The 18,367-nt window shown below is 43.7% G+C and overlaps 1 protein-coding gene across 2 annotated transcripts in view; it reads right to left on the bottom strand.

Moving 5' to 3' along the window:
- Positions 1 to 18,367, bottom strand: part of KCNK10 (potassium channel, two pore domain subfamily K, member 10) — a 144,041-nt gene that overhangs the window by 122,076 nt on the left and 3,598 nt on the right. The window contains exon 1 of one of the 2 annotated variants that reach the window (XM_011949453.1): positions 17,820 to 18,327. The exons of the other annotated variant lie outside the window; for it this stretch is intronic. Coding sequence (XP_011804843.1) covers positions 17,820 to 17,871 — 52 coding nt within the window. The 5' untranslated portion in view covers positions 17,872 to 18,327. Of the gene's footprint in view, positions 1 to 17,819; positions 18,328 to 18,367 lie in introns of those variants that run through there. 2 annotated transcript variants of the gene reach the window in all.

Below are 18,367 nucleotides of genomic sequence, written 5' to 3'. Positions count from 1 at the left end.
AGGAGGAGGAGGGGAGGAGGAGGAGGAAAGAAGGAGGAGCAGGAGCAGGAGCAGGAGGAGGAGGAGGAGGAGGAGGAGAAGGAGAAGGAGAAGGAGAAGGAGTTGTGACTAGAGGCTCACAGGAACCTAACCCTATATTTCCCCTAAAAGCAGTGGTTCACTATTTGCTAATTCAGGATTTGCAGCAACTTTATAAAACATAAGAATTACCATAAATGATGAGAATCAACTGTACTTGATTCTGCCCTCTTCTGAAAAGGAAAATTATGGAAACAAAATGGTTTGATGAGACTGGAACACGCCTCATCAAGCTTTACCCTCTCTTTTCATGCTGTATGGATCACTCACCAGCACTAGGATTTGTTCTGAAGATGTCTTGGGGAGAAAACTGCCAATCAGCTGTGGATTGTGTCCCCTGAGAGCCATTAGCCTGCCTGAGAGGTTGAGCATCCCCTCACTCGTGTCATCAAATCTAACTGACTGGGGCAGAAGGCAGAGAGGCAAGAAAAAGAGGAAGCTTTACCATATGTCTTCATTTGGGTTTCCCCAGAAGCTGATCCTACAATTACGATTTGAGCACAAGTGGTTTGTTTGAGAAGTGAAGAAATTGCCAGTAGGGAATTGGAGAAAAGAGAAAGGGCTGGGAAGGCAGCCAAGAAAACCAATAAAAGGTGTAGTATCAAACTAGCTACTGCTGTCGCCCAGTGGAATTTTTCCTACAGAGGAAACTGGGACCCCAAGTAAACCATATTCCTGAGTTATCCTACCCAAGGCTGAGGGAATTGGGGTGTTTACGCACCATCTTCCATCAGTTATTGGTTGACGGCTCCTCCTGGGGTGCACTAATTCCCCAACACTTCCTGCCTTCCATGGGAGCAGCAGAGTAGGCTCAGTCAAGAAAAAGGCAAAAAAAAAAAAGCCAAGTTGGCAGTCAGAAGCGAGCCAGCATGAGCTGAAGTGGTGCGAGCAGGAGGATAGGGACAGGCACTGGAACATCTGCTACATCAGACTGGGCTGCTGCTGAAAGTCTTACATAAACCCAGAGCAGGAACGGGGCCACTGCCACGAGAAATCCATGGTAGATGAAATTCCTATACAACAAGCACATATCTGCTACCGGAGGCCTAAAGTGTTCATGTACTTTCAGCTAATTATCTGATTCAGGGGCCAATTTCCACTAGTTTTAAGTCAAAGTAAGGTTTCATGGTGTTTATATAGGTTATTTTCCTCCTTCGTTGGTGGAAGCAAGATGGAAAGCTCATTTGCATTTTAATGATAAAATAGGACCTTTTCCCTAGAATAGCATGTGAGAGAACAGAGCAGGACAAAAGTAATTTTGGGGAAATGTGGGGGAAGATTAGTACTTCATAGGATGTGCTCTGTCATCATGATAGCTCATTCCCTGATGATGAAGTGAAGGCACACATCCCTGCCCAAGAGCCCGCCAGTACCAGGCCTTTTCCTTCCATGAGTACCTGTCCCCACCATCTCCACTGCCATCACAGCAACTGAGGAAGGGATACACCATCTCATGTCTCCAGAAAAGCACTGGGGTGGGTGGAGGGGGCACGGGGCAGGAGGTGAGCCACCTAAGACACCATAGTGTTTCATTACAATCTATTATTGAAGACAAGACAAGAAAGATGGCATTTCCTCCATCATATTGAGTGACTGGTTGCTGGGTTTCCAATGCAGAAAGCATATTTCTCCCATCACTTTCATTTCTGTAACTATGCAAGTTCATACAATAATCCTTAGGAAATGGACAAAAGAATTAGACTGGCCAACACTATGTGAGTATGCAGACATGAAACCATATCCTCCTCAAGGTAGATGGAAAATATCAGAGTTCTTGCAACTACAGCAATTCCTCAGGATGTCCACACCCAGTGGGACACACCCCTCTCTATAGAAATGGTGTTCAGCATGACGCAGAGGTCTAACCAGAGACCTGTGAGTGGATGAGAAGGCCAAGGTCTTGCTTTGGAGCCAAGATGGACCTGGGCACAAATCCCAGCTTAAACGCTTTCAAGATGGGTGGCCATGAGCAAATTACATACACACTCTCAGCCTCAGTTTCCTCATCTTCCAAATGGACTAATACAACTGTCTTAGATGATTGTCTTCATTCTTCATTCAAAATAGATACGGATGCAACATGAGTGAACCTTGAAAGCATTATGCTAAGTGAAAGAAACTGATTACACACACACACACACAAACCTACATGCTGTATGATTTCATTTATATGAAATGCTCAAAATGGCAAATCCATAGAGACAGAAAGTAAATTCATGCTTGCCAGGGACTGGGAGAGATAAAATGGGGAGTGACTGCTAATGGATATAGTTTCTTTTTGGAGTCACGAAAATTTTCTACAATTAGATAGTGATGATGATTGCACAACTCTGTGAATATACTAAAAACCACTGAATTATACATTTTAAATAGGTAATTTTATGGTATGTAAATTATATCTTAATAAAGCTCTTAGTTTTTAAAAATAGATAAGGAGTCCTTGTTACATGCGGATCCTTTAGAAGCCATGAGCATCTAAGTCGGTTGGCTAAACATTAGGATATTAACCAGAAGAACAAGCAAGTGACTCAGGCTACTGTGAAGAGTAAATTACATATTACATGCTAAGCACTGAGTACTATGCCTGAGCCACTGAAGACCCTCAGCAAATGGGTGTTACCAGTAGCAGCATCATTGATGTTTATTAGGTGCCTCCTGTGTGCCAGGCATTGTGCTCTGCTCTTTGTGTGCATGGTCTCATTTAAGAGGTCTCATTTAACCATACCTACCCTAGGGAGTAGTTACTTTTATCATTTCCAGTTCTCAAGTTGGGAAACAGACACAGAGGGGTAAGTTAGTGCCTAAGATCGGAAGCTTGGGAGTGGCAGAGCTGGTGGGGCACACCTGAGCTCTTGCACATCTTCTCGTCACACACTTCATCTCCAGCAGCAGTGGGAGTATGGCCACTGTCAACAACCAGCAGCGCCCCTAGTCAAGGTTCCCTCGACCACTAGGATGAGCTTAAAACAGAGCGGAAACCTCTGATAGATGCTGGAAGGATGGCTCCTACAGGTCTCTTCCAGCCACTCAGCTAAGAGTCCTGGCAGTGAAAGTGCGGACTCATCCAACCTGCCCCAAACTGCAGGTAAGACTCTCACTACCCCTGGATTCTTAATGGACACCCCAGTCAGTCCAACCATCTGCCACTTCCTTAAGCCCTTGTGACCCAGACTAGCATTTTTGGTTCTCTGTTGGCCTCAGTCTGCCCCAGCAGCCTAGATAAGGCCAAGAGACTGCAAGGCATATAACAGACAAAAGTCCTAATTTCCCCCTACTCAAAAGACATGTAACTTTAGACACTTTGGAAATCATGTGTAGCAAAAAGTTACTATCTGCTAGAGTGTATTGTGTGTGTGAGCGTGTGCACACGCATCCAGGCGCATGCACACTTGTGTGCACTCACGCAATGTGTACTCGATTACCTCACATTTCAGCATCTTGCAATTCCTTGGAGATTAATTTACATGCCATCATCATGGAAAAGACTCAAACTCCAGTCTCGTTCCAGTATACATGCACAAGCCGCGGAGTCCTAATTAACACAGATTCTTCACAAAATCTAACTACAAACTAGGCAGCTCTGAGGCCTTCTTTGGAATCACTAAATTTTCTAACAGAATGTCACGACCTTCGGTAGCATCAGTACTCATTCCATACTAAATTCCCATATTAAGCATTTTTGCCTGGCAATGGAATATCAGAATGACTTCATTTTCATCCTTATTAACATATTTTTGGAACCTCTTTACTTGTCAAATGTGTGCCTGAAACAGATTTCTAAAATGCAGAAATTGACCTGAGTGTAAGAGATGCTAAGCCTTGGCTAAATGGTTAGTTTCATGAGGGCAGAGACTTCATCTCGTTTATTGCTGTACCTCCAGGGCCTACGACAGTGCCTGTCACGAAGAAGACACCGGGCAAATATTCACTGAAGAAATGAATAGATGTCTTCTCCAAGAGGCTGAATATACACTCACACTTGTACTTGCTGCAGACACAGAGAATTTAATTTGAAATCTCAGAACCAATATGCTCCAGACTCTAGTAGAGCCTACCACTCTTCCTCGATTCTTTTTCCCATGGGAGGGAGAATATAAAAAAGTCTCCAGCAGGCACGGCATGGTGGCTCACACCAGTAATTCCAGCACTTTGGGAAGCTGAGGTAGGCAGATTGCTTGAGCCCAGGAGTTCAAGACCAGCCTGGGCAATATGGCAAAATCCCGTCTCTACAAAAACGCATAAATTTGCCAAGTCTGGGGGCATGTGCCTATAGTCCCAGCTACTCAGGAGGCTGAGGTGGGAGGATTGATTGAGCCCAGGAGGTCAAGGCTGCAGTGAGCTATGATTGCACCACTGCACTCCAGCCTGGGCGACAAATCAAGATCTTGTCTCAAAAAAATAAAAAACTAAAATTAAAAATTAATAAAAGGCCCCAACACCTGTTGGCATTGCCATAAGCATCACCATTGAATAATGAAGGTTAGCATTATAGGTTCATAGATATGCTTCATTCCCTCTTTGCTGTCTGGGCAAGCACAAGTCACTTGACCAATCTAGAGTCAGTGTTGTCTTGGGACGCCTCAATGGGCTTGGATATCTCAAAGTTCCTTCCAATTTATGAAGTCAATTTAACATGAGCAAGGCAACCTCTGAACAACATTTGCACAACAAAAAGTTGCTTTCAGTGACCTCCCTGTCACTCTCACCCTCCAGAGCCCTCAGTCTGCTCCCTACACAGCACCTGACTTCTCCCCTTCCCACTTGACACCAGCCTATCAATAAATATCAGTCCCTGGTTCTGTTCTCTCTTGGTCCAGTTCTCTCATAGAAACTATGAATTTGGCTGCACCCATGGATAATTGAGAATTAGTTTGTTACCCTGAGGAACTACATTTGCATTTTAACAGGATGTGTTCTGGAGCTGACATTTTAATCCACATCTCTATCAATGCATTTGTCATGGTATATCATAATTACTTGATGATGCACCTGTCTCAGGAGCTAGACTGTGACTTCTTTGGGTGCATAGCCTTGGGTCTTTTTCATCTTTCTGTGTCAAATGCCTAGCCCCATTTCTGCAGGCACTCACTCGCTAAGTGTTTACGGAATAACCAGATGGATGAGTGACAACACCTAATGAATAAAGTAACTGTTAAGATTGTAGGCATCCTGATAGTCATGGGAAGGAGTGGTGTGTGTCAGCTGTGGAGAGGGACTTTATAGGGCTCTTCAAATCCCACCCCCTGTGGCTGTCCGCTCTGCCTTTCTTTAGTACTGAGGCTGAATGCAGAGATGATTGCCTGACCAGCAGGCATTCACGCTCCTATAGAAACTGCGTTCTCACCCTGCCAGAGAAAGGGATCAGCACATCAGAAGCTTTCATTAATTCAGGCTTTGGGGAGGCCTTCCAAGCTAAGTCCACAAGAACACAACTAGCAGGAGGTCCCATTAGAGTCAAAGGAGAAATACCGTAATGTTACAATACCTCTGGACACACCAGGAACAAAGTGACGGCGGGTATGGCAATTTTTATCAGACCCATTATGCTGAACTGAGAGCCACATGCTTCCAAAAGGCGTGTGAAGTATAACAGAATATGAGCGAGTGCACCACAGTTTTGCATTTATTGATTCATGGACTGTAGATATGCAGATTGTCACAGAATCAAGGGTCATGTAACAAAGCCAGGGAAAATATCATTTTAATTAACAGAAATTGAAAATGCAATCGCCATTGCTTTCAGATATACCTCCCATTTGCAACCAGAAGTTTGGAATTGGTTATCATAATTCAAAGATGTCAAGAAAAGCTCTTTTTTCTGCATAAATATTTTTTAACAGCTTTTATGTAGGATTCCTATAAGAATACACAGATACCCCAGGTGAGGCCAGCACCATGCCTGTCACACAGTAAGTATCCTCTGCAAACATTCGCTGAAGCAATCATTTGATTTATTAGCGATTTAAATAAAAATCTGATTGTGTCATCCTCCCACTTCAAATCAATCAAGACCTTCCTGTTATTCTCAGAAAAAAAGAGCTCCTTAGTAAGACCTACTACGCCCTACATGACCTCAGCACCCCCCGGCTCTCCCCACCCTCATGCGCCATGCCACACCTCACTTTCCAACCAGTACCAAACCCACATCTCCAAACAAGAGACCGGGGCTCTCTTTCCTGTGCCTCATTGCCTTTCTCTGTTCATTTAAAACACATCTGAAAACCTCACAATCTATACCAGACTGTGAGTGCAGGAGTGTTACTGGAAACATTGAGTGCCGTGAGCCACCATTGTTATGTCCAGCTGTAAATAAGTCTAGAGTATCTATACTACATGACTTAGGACCAATTTTCACTGTAAAAATGGAAAAGCGGAGGAAATTAGGTGCATGTGGCTTAGTCTGGATCATAATGAATCCTTGTGGATCCCGGAATTGAAAAAGGGGCTGCAGGAAGTATTGAGTTAGTAGGAAGTTAAAATCGCCAGTGTAGAAACCACCGTGAAAGTCGGGTGGTTGGGGGCAGGGATGGGGGAATTTCTGGATGAAAGAATAGAAGGGAAAACAACAGAACCAGAAGGGGGGCACAATGGCATCTTGGCACCCTGAGACTTTTTCCACTCTTGGTTACTATGGTTACAGACGCAATCAGTGCTGGCTCCTGAATGTGACTGGGGCCCCAGGCAGCTCCATTCAACACACTCTCACCCTGTCCCAGACCCTGTCTTTGCCATTTTGTGCAGTAAGTGACATATTCAACAATGTCCAGCTCCTGATCATTCTCAAGTCCATGGTGCAACTCAAAAGAAACCAGATTCACTCGCCTCTGCCCAGAACACAGAAGCTCCAAAACTTCCTTCAGAATATAAAATTGCCTCAGGAATAAGCCAGGCATATAATGTTTGGAAACATGGGAACCTCTAAGGCATCGGATGCATCCTGCTTCCTGGAAATCATTTTCTCAAGACTGTACAGAAAAAGCAACAAGATTGTCAAAAAAATGTTTACTCAAAATATGACAAGGAGTGCTAACGGTCCTCCCTCCATCAGCAGCTTCTCGCTGTGTGTTTGCCATCACCCCCAGGCACACGGTCCCTGCCATCTTGGCGGGATGCCGACTTGCGTTTCAGTCACCATACAGACACATGGCCTGCAGGCACTGCAGGAACACACCAGACACACACCAGACACACACCAGACACCCGATTCCCCAGCACTTCTACTGCTCGGCCTGGAGGCCATCCTGTTTTTTCTGGTTTTACCCAAGGAAGTTAAGTCATGAGTCACTGACTCTGTAAAAGAAGGGACATTGTAAAGAAAGGGACTCTGTAAGAGAAGTGGGACCATGAGTTATCACACTCCACCTCTAGTTTCATAGTCAGAAAAAATAGGGTGGACTGCGGGGTCATTTTTTTAAAATAAATGTTTACACGTTTACATAGCATGGTGCCTACACAAGATAGGCTCAATAGACACTTCCAGTAATTGAATAATACAACAAGTTTGGACTGATAGGTATGATGGGATCTGTTATAAGACCATATGTTCTTATTATACCTACATCGTCATCATGCTCACTGTCTTTCTAGAATAATGTTTCAAGCCATTGGTAAATGAAAGGATAAAAATGGAGTTAAATGAATCATCATTCTGTGGTTAAGTAGAAAATGCAGGCTTAAACAAAATTAAACAAACTTCTGAACTACAGGATTATCAGAGAGAGGCGTATGAGGCAGAGGTAAGAGTTCAGGCATTAAATCAGACAGACCCGGGTTCAAGTCGTAGCATGACTAGGTAACTTTGGGTAAGTTACGTAAGTTCTATAGGCCTCAGCCTCCTCATTCAGAAAGCAGAGATAATAATTTCACCTATTTCTTTGGATTATGAATAGGATTATGTGAGATAATAACTATAAAGCACTTAGCCTAGCATGTAGTGCCTATTCAATAAATAATAGGAAAATATTCTCATGGTAATTTTTCAATATGTCCTCAAATTCTTTGACATGCCTCCCTTCCAACATTAATGTAATCACCCCCACTCTTCCCCAGATGTGGACTAACTTGAGTGACTGGCGTCTAAGGAAAAGAACGTGGTGGTAGTAACAATATGTGATTTTTGAAGTTAAGTCATAAAAAGTGCTGCCAATTCTACCTTGTTCTCTCTTGAATCACTTGTTCTTGGGGAAGCCAGACACCATGTCACATATGAGTACACATAAGCATCCAATGGAGAGGCCCACATTGGCAGGAAACAAGCCCTCTCTCCAACAACCAGCAGCAATTTGCAAGTCACATGAGTGCACCATCTTGGAAACAGATCCTCCTGCCCCAGTCAAGCCACCAGATGACAGCAGCCCAGACAACATCTGACCACAATCAATGACAGACTCCTGGTCAGACCACCCAACTAAGCTATCCCTGAATTATTGATCTGCAGAACTTATGAGATAATAAACGTTTATATTGATTTAAGCCACTAAATGTTGGGGTTATTTGTTACACAGTAATACAATAACATGCTAATGTGCATGATGACTCTCTAGGAATGACTGAACACGTATCATACCGCAAACTGACTTTACCATGACACCACTTTTCTTCTCAGAGTATCTGATGAGTCTAGCTTATGTCTCATAGTAGACATTTTGGGAAATGTTGGTCTGGAATTTAACAGTTTATGAAGTTTGTTCACATTTGTCTCATTTGACCATCTCAGCAACTGTGAAGTGGTTATCATTGTGATCTTTATTTTATCCAAAAGAAAACTAAGGCTAAGAAAGGTTAAGTGACATGGCCAAGCTCATATAGTGTTATGGTCTGAATGTGTCCCCCAAGAATTCATATGTTGAAATCCTAATCCCAAAGGTAATGTTATTAGGAGATTGGGCCCTTGGAAAGTAATTATGTCATGCTCATGGAGCCTTCATGATTAGGATTAGTGCACTTATAAAAGAGGCCCAAGAAAGACCCCTCACTTTTTCCACCATGTAAGGACACAGCAAGAAGGCACCATCTATGAGCTGAAAAGCAGGCCCTCACCAGATGCCAAATCTACCAGTGCCTTGATCTTGGACTTCCCAGCCTCCAGAACAATAAGAAATAAATTTCTGTTGTCTATAATCTATATAGTTTGTGGAATTTTATTAAAGCAACCCAAATCGACCATGATACACAGCTAATAAAATTGGTACAACATTAACTCAGACTCAAATATTGTGATTCCAAGCCATGTTCTTTCACTGGTCTTTTCTCTGACTTAACCAGGACAGCCTAGGTTGTTTAAATCTGAACTAAGAATACTAAGAGTCTACCAGAGTACCAGGAGGGTTGTGCTCTGCTATGGACCACCTCCTGGATGATCCAGACAGTGAACCAGATGCTTCCAAGAGGCTGAGCTGGAGGCTGCCCTGACTTCACAGGCTGTCTACTGCAACTGTGAGAACAGCATAATGCAGGTACCACTCATGCAGCCTTTATGATGATCTAGCATTCTTCTACAAGCTTTGCATGTATCACTTTATGTAATCCACATAACAAACCAAGGAAGTAATGGCTGTAATTATCTCTATCTTGCAGATGAAGATACCAAGTCATAGAAAAATGAAGCAATGTTCCCATATCAGCCTCTAGTAAATCATGCTTGGATGAGGACTTAGGCAATCTAAGACTATCAGGGAAGGAAGGGATCTCAACAATCAAAAATCAATTCCCTCCTTTTCTAAATGAGTGTCAGAGCCAGTCCTAGAAACCAGGTCTCCTATCCTAAGCTCCTGTACTGTACAGAGGGTGACATTTTGCCCGGAGTCTAGGTTAAATGACTATAACATGTATTTAATCTCCTTTCAGGTTATTGTAATAATGCATAGGCGAAACCAGATAAATTCCTTTGGCCTAAAGTAACATTCCTAGCCAGCAGAATCCAGGAGCTGGCCCAGGTTGGTCCATGGTTAACATGGGTAACAACACTCCCCAATTTTCAGAGAAAAATATAAATTAATAAATAGACTTTTTTCATCTCTAAGTTTTTCCTCCCATCAATTTTTCTTAAACACTTGGTGCCTGAATTTTGTCTCAGAGAACAAAGTAAGTGAAGGTTCGATGTCAAATATTTTATCACACCTAATATCAAGCATCTCTATTCTGCGTGTCAGGCTCATATCACATTAAATTTAGTAAGTTATACTATTTATCTTTATCATGCTAAATATTTGGCGTGTGATTATTTAGGGGATCTCAAGTTCTGCTTGCACATAAGAAACTCATTTTCTTGGTAGTAAAATTTTTGCTAGCTTGAATGTCAAAATTATGAATATTGGTGTTTTAGGCATCTGCAAAGGTTACTGTGACTTCCAGGCTCTCCATCACCTGACCAAATCTTTATTTTCGATTCAAGCAACTCCTTTTTTTTTTTTTCTGAGAATAAGTCTTGCTCTGTCACCCAGGCTGTAGTGCGGTGGCACGATCTCGGCTCACTGCAAGCTCCACCTCCTGGGTTCACACCATTCTCCTGCCTCAGCCTCCCCAGTAGCTGGGACTACACACGGCCAAGCAAACTCTGCAGGATTTGGGGGAGGGGCTGGGGTGGGGAAGGAATAAAGGAATGAAGAAAAGAAGGAAGGGAGGAATGAAGGAAAAGTTTCCTGTGATCACCTGGCTTATGTAGGGCAGTAAATCCTATGTTTTCCTTTCTAATCTTGTTTCCCCACCATTGCACTCTGCTTCAAAGTTACTTCCACGGAAACAGTAAGTGATGAGACTAGAAGCTATTGGTAATACAAAACATAAAATTTCCTGAAATCCTATCCACCTCCCAGCCTCATCCCCACTACCTCCAATGCCCATCCCTCCCCACCTCCCTGGCTCTGGGAATGGCAAAGGTAAAGAATGCAATGCTCCCTCATGACCATGCCATCCCCTACCAGTGACTATGGCCCTCCCTCACTCCCTCCCTTCAACCCTAAATTAAGGATTAGGAAGTCAGGTTTCATTTTCAATTCAGAGTACTCAGTCCTAGACACTCACAAGGGAGAGAAAAAAATCTTAAACTGTTGCTGCAAATGACAAATAAATGTTCTAGCAAGTAAATATGAGGTCCTTATTTCCCCATTCTAGGTGATGGTAATGAGCCAGACGTAGATAAACTGTAAAGTCTCCGCTGAGAGTACCCCTAGGACCAGACCCCAAAAGTGGAAGGTCCCTTGGACCTCCATAATACTTATGGAGAGAAATTACCCAGGTGGGTGTAACCAACAGGGTGACCACACTCCTAGTGCCACATTTAGGTAAATTCTGTAACCAAGCCATGCAGAGCTAAGCCCCTAACTAACTCTAATCTCATGTGGATCATCCAGTAGGTGCCCTCTATAAGAATCAGAGTACAGAAAAAGATTGTCACTTTTATCCACCTTTCTGCATCAGCCAAGGGAGCTGTCCAAACTGAAACTTCCTAACTGGCTATCAGTAGAATGGCTTCTTTCTATTTTATCATTAAACTCTTCCTCTAATTCCCTGTAGACTAAAAGCAGAAAGAAAATCACTAGCTCACTGTGCCTATATTAAATATACTTCACACCATATCTCAGCTGTGGTTGAAGTTTCCTAATGAGGGAAAAGTCTATATTTTTTAAATGCATCAGATTTAAGGTGAGGCTCATATGGAGCCAAAGTACAGATGTTTTGGAAATGGCATGTAATAGCAAAGTTATCCTGCTCAATCTTAATTGAACCCAGTGGTCACCGGGATTGGCAAAAAGATGGTGAACTCCTTAGACACTGCTGGAAAAGAAGCCTGAACCAAATCTTGGCTAAGACAGTTTTTGGAACACAGTTCCTTGGTACTTTTGAGGATAATTGTGGTGATTTTGGCACATTTTAAATCCCATTTGGAACACTGATTTCCTGAAAATTGGATATTAAATCAAAAATAGATTTTCTTTCCAGGAAATCTAAGCTATGCAAATGTGTGTTTGGAAACACATTAATAAAGCTAGCACTTAAGCAACCTAGCAAGTTGAAAATGGCCCCCATTCACAAAAGATCAAAATATTTTTTTAGCCAGCACAGCAGAAGGAAGATCTAAGGGTCTTCACATGAGCTCATTAGAATGAAAGTGTAGACCTGTACAATAAGTACAACCTGCTGAAAATAGCCGTCAACTAAAGATTCACTGATCAACAGGGAGACTGCTTCCTCTAAATCTCTCAGAGAAACCTTTGAATACACTTTTGGGTAACAAAGAGCAAGAGAGTGTGGAATGAACGAAGATGCTGGGAGGAAGGAAAGCTTGAAGGAAACTGTCATGGACGTAAGCATCAAAAGGCCTAGGGTAGCCCCAGCTCTGCCTGTTTGTTGCTTTGGGCTCCCACATAAATCATTTATCTTTTCTATATCTTGCTCTATGTGTCAGTAAATCTAAGACTCTAATCCCTACAAAAATAGGGTTGTTTAAAGAACAAATGAGATCATTCCTAAAAAGTGTTCTGTAAACTGAAAGGTGCTATGCACATAAGGTATGGGCTTCTCCAGAATTTTGCATTAAAGTGTGCACTAAAAATGCAGCCTTTTAAAAAAAATCCAGCTCCAATTCTATAGCTTTGCTTCTTTCTTAAGCGGATTAAAGTACCTAAAAATAGCCACACTCCAATAGCTAATATGAGCCAAATTATTTATTGGACACTGACCATATCTTTAGCAGGCTAGATCAGTCCACCCATTCACCCTCACCGCACTTCTATTCAGCCTTCTTACGCCTGGTCAAAGATGAGAAAAGAAGAAAAACAGCCCACTAGAGGCTTTAGAGAGAGCTGGAGCTTGCAAGGAAGTGGGAATATCAGTGTCCTTTCTGATATGCCGCTATTTGGGGATATTCTTCCTTTCTCCTTATTTGTACTTTGTCATTTGTAGCTTAGAGGCGTCCTGGAGCCTTCGGTCCTCTCCAGTCCATCCTGCCAATCTTCCATTCATTCAGCAAAGGGTTACTGAGTGCCAGGCACTTTCCAGGGTACTGGGGTTATGGCAATAAACAAGACAGAGAAAGTCCCTGCTCATGCAGCTCATATGCTAGTAGAGGAGGCTGGCATCAAATGTGGCCCATGAGTAAGTGAGATGGTTTCAAGTAATGACAAGTGCCAGTAAGACAACTGAACAGGTGACATAAGAGAACATGATGGTGCTGGGGAACAAGAGGAGAGGTCTTTCAGATGGGACAGGGAATCCCTTCCTGACAAGAGGACATTTGAGCTGAGATTCAAATGATGGAAAGGAGCCAGCTATGTGAAATGCATTATAAGCAGTGGGAATTCCAAGTGCAAAGGCCCTCAGACAGATGCAAGTGTGATCTATCTGAGGAATGAAAGGAAGCCAGCTGGCCCCAAGATCAGATCAAGATGGGGAAAGTTGAAGAGACGAAGCCAAAGAGGTAGACAAAGGCGATGGCTCCTCTCTCCACGGAAGGGAAGGGAAACCCAGAAAAGCTAAATGAGCAGCCCAAAGTCATATAACTAAGTATTGCTACAGCTACTTTTAGAAGCTAATTATTTTGCCCCCAAATTCAAAGTTTTTTATACTGTATTCATCTGCTTGCCTCTAGTGAGAGGAATACTATTTGCAGATCTTACTGTTTTAACAAGAGCTTAATACACAAAAGCAGCAGGCAAATACCAGTTCTAAGCAGAAAACCAACAACAAATTATGCTGATGATTTAAAGTGCACGTTGCCAGGCGCAGTGGCTCACGCCTGTAATCCCAACACTTCGGGAAGCTGAGGCGGGTGGATCCCCTGAGGTCGGGAGTTCAAGACCAGCCTGACCAACATGGAGAAACCCCGTCTCCACTAAAAATACAAAAATTAGCCAGGCATGGTGGCGCATGCCTGTAATCCCAGCTACTCGGGAGGCTGAGGCAGGGGAATCGCTTGAACCCGGGAGGCGGAGGTTACGGTGAGCCGAGATCACGCCATTGTACTCCAGCCTGGGCAAAAAGAGCGAAACTCCGTCTCAAATAAATAAATAAATAAATAAATAAATAAAGTGCACGTAAATGCTGCTATGAAAGCTAAGACTTAGAACCAATCTACTTTAGTAGGTCCTACACAAACAGTAATGCTCTTTGAAGAAGGCTCTGTTCCATGAATATGAAGGAAGGCCACAGCTCACCAGAGAAGAACCATTTTACATTTGGGTCTTGTTTTTACCTACAGCTCTTGACAATGCTTTGCTTAATCCACCCAAACGCCATCCAGACCAATCTATTCTCAAACCACCTTCATTTTGTGCTATTAAATTGTAGGGTAATAAGGCTGTAAGAAAAACATTATAATTACAACTGCCTTCCACAACCCTTGAGAGCACCTCCGCCTGAAGGGTCATATCTGTTGATAGACAAATCCTACAGTCCAAGTAACGTGAACTGTCTCTCTCCTCTTTCCCCTAATACTGCTGGGTTCCCTTTCATCTTTTCCCTGCTAAACATATTTGGTCTGTGTAATCCAGAGCCTCCAAAATACAGACCCAAACTCTATCCAGTAGTCACTGACTTGCCCATCAGACATGGAAATGAAAACACTATTGTATAAATAGGTTAGTAGAGAAAAGAATGAGTAGGGTAAGGTTGAGTCACTGTCTCCTCTTCTTCCTCCTCTCTCGTCCTCTCTTTTATCCTCCTCCTATTCCAATCCCTTTTCCTCTTCATCCTCTCTCTTCTTCTTTTCCTCCTCCCAACAAGCTTCTTCACTTCCTGAGCTTTGGGAACCTTACCAGGCAAAAGCCAAAGTCCCAGTAAGAAACACAGACTTGAAGAGTGTTTAAGAGCCCAGATTCTAATCTTGTCCTACTAGCTGTGCAACCTTGGGCAAGTTACTCAACCTCTCTGTTCCTCAGTTAACTCATCTGTAAAATTAGGATAATACCTTCCTCCTAAAATGTTTGTAAAGATTAAATTAATACTTGTAAAGCATTAGAAGAGCACCTAGGACATAATTCTATACAGATAAGAGATATGCCACCTCACTCCCCACTCTCTTCCCGCCTCCATCCCCTGGCTAGAAAAGACTACTGTCACCCCTACCTTTGGGAACAACTGTGCACAAAGTCAGAGACACTCACTGGAAGGCAGATTAGTGGTGTCATGATGGCAATCAAGTGCCAAATGGGACTATAACACTTATACCATCAGATAAGTATTGTGAAAATAATTGTATGAAATAATACACATAAAGCACCTGGCATGCAATGGTTGCTCATTAAATTTTGTTATTTTGTTGAGGTTTTTTCATTTTTAGCACCATTGGTTGTAACTGAAGTTGCTATTTGCATGCTTTTCTTCACTGTGTCAGGCTGTATAATGTGTAAAATTCATCTGTGTACATCACTGGAACATGAATATATAGAATGATGATCATACAGAAATATACCTTAAAACCCAAAGCCAGCTTCACAAAATCAGTATCAGAGTGTTCCCTCTGTACCAAAGTTCCTTGAAGATCCTGACCCCAGCATTTAGACAGCTGCCCACTTAACACACCCCTTGGATGGCTTGGGGACATGTCCCACTCAACAAGTCCTAGATTGAACCCATGAGCTTTCCTTCCAGACTGGTCCTACCCTGGCTGCCATCTCAGTCATTCCAATTCCTTCACTTGACTTTCAAACATTATTCATGCAAAGCCTGTTGATTTCATGTCCTCCACAGCTCTCTACTCCAACCGCTTCTCCATGCCCACAGCAACTACCCTGGCCCATGCTACCATTGTATCTGGTCCCCCATATCCACAAAAGCCACATAGCCCTTGTTTTGAAACTTAGTTCAAATCGTGTCACTCTTTGTCTTGAAATTCTTCATTGGCTTAAGATAAATACTATACTCTTCCAACCCCACAACCCTACCCCACCTCCAACAACACATGGCTTGGTGGTGGCTGGTCTCACCTGTGGATCCCCCAGTCATATCTCAAAACACAAGCTCTCTTGCTCTCTGCTAGGGATAAATACGTTTTTCAGGGATTTCCCAAAAGAAAGCCAAAGCACACTTCCATATTTCCAGAGATTTCAAATAGAGACAAAATGAAAGGTTTGTGCTGTATTTGCAGTATAACAGCCTGGGTGTTTAAAAAAGGCAATACCTCTTCACTCACTCTTCAGTAGCCATGGGAACCTTCTTTGAGTTCATCAAATACACATGCCTCTTCTGCCTCAGGCCCTTTGCACTTGCTGTTCCCTTTCCTGCAACAATTCCCCTTCTCCTTAGACAATTAACTCCCATACATCCTCCAGGCCTAAGTCCAAGTGTCATCTCCTCAGGGAAGCCTTCTCCGGTCCTTGTCAATCTCTTCTATCAGATACTTTCTTAAACCTCTGATGCTCTCCTTGGAGCATACATAAACTTTGAAGTATGCATTCCTCCATGCAATGATTGATTTAGGTCTGTCTTCCTCACTGTAAACTCCAACACAGAGCTTTTGTCTTTCCTGTTCTGACTGTATCTCCAGTGCCTAGGACAGTGCTTAGTATGTAATAGGCGTTTAACAAATATGTTTTTCAGGGATTCTCCCCCCAAAAAAGCAAAGGCAGACCTCCATATTTCCAGAGATTTCAAGTAGAGACAAAATAAAAGGTTTGGGCTGTATTTAAGATGTAACAACCTCGGTGTTTAAAAAAAGGCAATATCTCTTCACTCACTCTTCAACAGCCAGTCAATTCCTAAGACATTTACTCAACAAATAAGAAGGTTTCTTCTTTACAGTCTGGAGAAAAAGAAGAAATGCGCTCATAAAGAACATTAAACACACACGTACCCCAAATAAACAAATTTCGATCCCAATACACACAGAGGCGTTGCCTCGCCTGACACAGTTGTCAGATGAGCTAAGAGAAATGCTAAAGAGCATTCTTGTCACAACTGGACACGCGGTTCCAACTTGTTCTGCTCCCATACTGATCATTCCCTTGAAGCCTTAACATCTGTATGCTAATTACAGGCACGGTGGCCGATGCTAGGCACACACAAATCCGTCTTAATCGCTCCCTTTTGCGTGGATGAAACCTGATCCAACATTCGTAAAAGCATGCAAAGCACACCATTGCTTGAGCGGGCACACTTCGTGCCCCTCCCCGATGCCTTGCCAGCCCCACCCTTCTCACAAATCACCCCTCCTCCGCTTCTACTCTGACCTGAGCCTAACTAGCTGCTAGGTTTGGTAATAAGATTGAATGAAGACTCAGGAGGCCCTGTGGGCTCCATTATTCTGCATGCCCTGCGAGAAGGGCCCACCCCTAGGGACGGCTGCTGCAACTCGAGCCCCACTTGCTGCCAGGAAACCTTTCCCACTGAGGACACCCGGGCATGCGGCGCAGCTCCAGGTCCAGGGGGAGGCACCCCACCCATCTGCCAGAGAGACAAAGATCACCAGAAACAAAGGACACACGCACACACACACACACACTCGCACACTCAAAGTCAAAAGCAAATACCGACACTTGCAATTTCAAACCAAACAGTCGGCTTGGTCTATCTAAATAGATCTGGAGACAATCCAGGAGGGACAATGATTATGTGGTAATGACAGGCACTATCTGGGTTCGGAACCCACGCTGCCTCCGCCCTCCTCCCACCCGCGCTGCAGTTCCCAGGCGCATTTCCCAGCCTCAGGACACACGCTGCCAGAAGAGAGTGCTTCCACTCAAGGAAGCGCGCACACGCTGGAGACAGAGGCAGGGCGAGGGCAGCCAAAAGTAGGAAATACCCACCTTTAGGATCCCAGTTCACCTGTTTTCTTGGCGTCTCGATTGGAAATTTCATTGCTCCGTTGCCCAGAAGGGGAAGAAATGAAAAGAACCCAAATAATAATAAAGTCCTCAAGCTTTACACGCCTCGGTTTAGCAGTCCAACAAAACAATTTTCGAGGATGGGGGAGCCTTGGACTGGCTCGTGGAGAAACCCCAGAAAAAGACAGGTGGGAAAATACTGGCTTGGGGAGAACTGGAGACGGCTTGGGTGTTTGCACCGGCTAGGGGGTGGCCGGCCGTGGCCCCGTGGGTAAATGAAAAAGTAAGATCGGCAAGGGGTGGATGAAAGGATGGAGAGGAAGGCTTGGGAAGATGGAAGAGCCAAGCTGCTTCCCGAAAGCGGTGCCAGCAGGTTAGGGGCTAAGCAGTTGGAAGACTGGGGCTAGGGAGAAGCCCACTGCAGTGTCACTCCAGCCCCCGAAGGCGTGTGCGCACACACTCCCGCACACATACACACACCCGCACATACACTCCCGAGCGCGCGCTTGGGCGGGCACGTCAGCCTCGCT

This window comes from Colobus angolensis, unplaced genomic scaffold (genome assembly GCF_000951035.1).
Source record: "Colobus angolensis palliatus isolate OR3802 unplaced genomic scaffold, Cang.pa_1.0 Scaffold3, whole genome shotgun sequence".
Classification (NCBI taxonomy): domain Eukaryota; kingdom Metazoa; phylum Chordata; class Mammalia; order Primates; family Cercopithecidae; genus Colobus; species Colobus angolensis.
The sequence above is the reverse complement of the archived record's forward strand: the minus strand, read 5'-3'. Positions and strand labels throughout refer to the sequence as shown.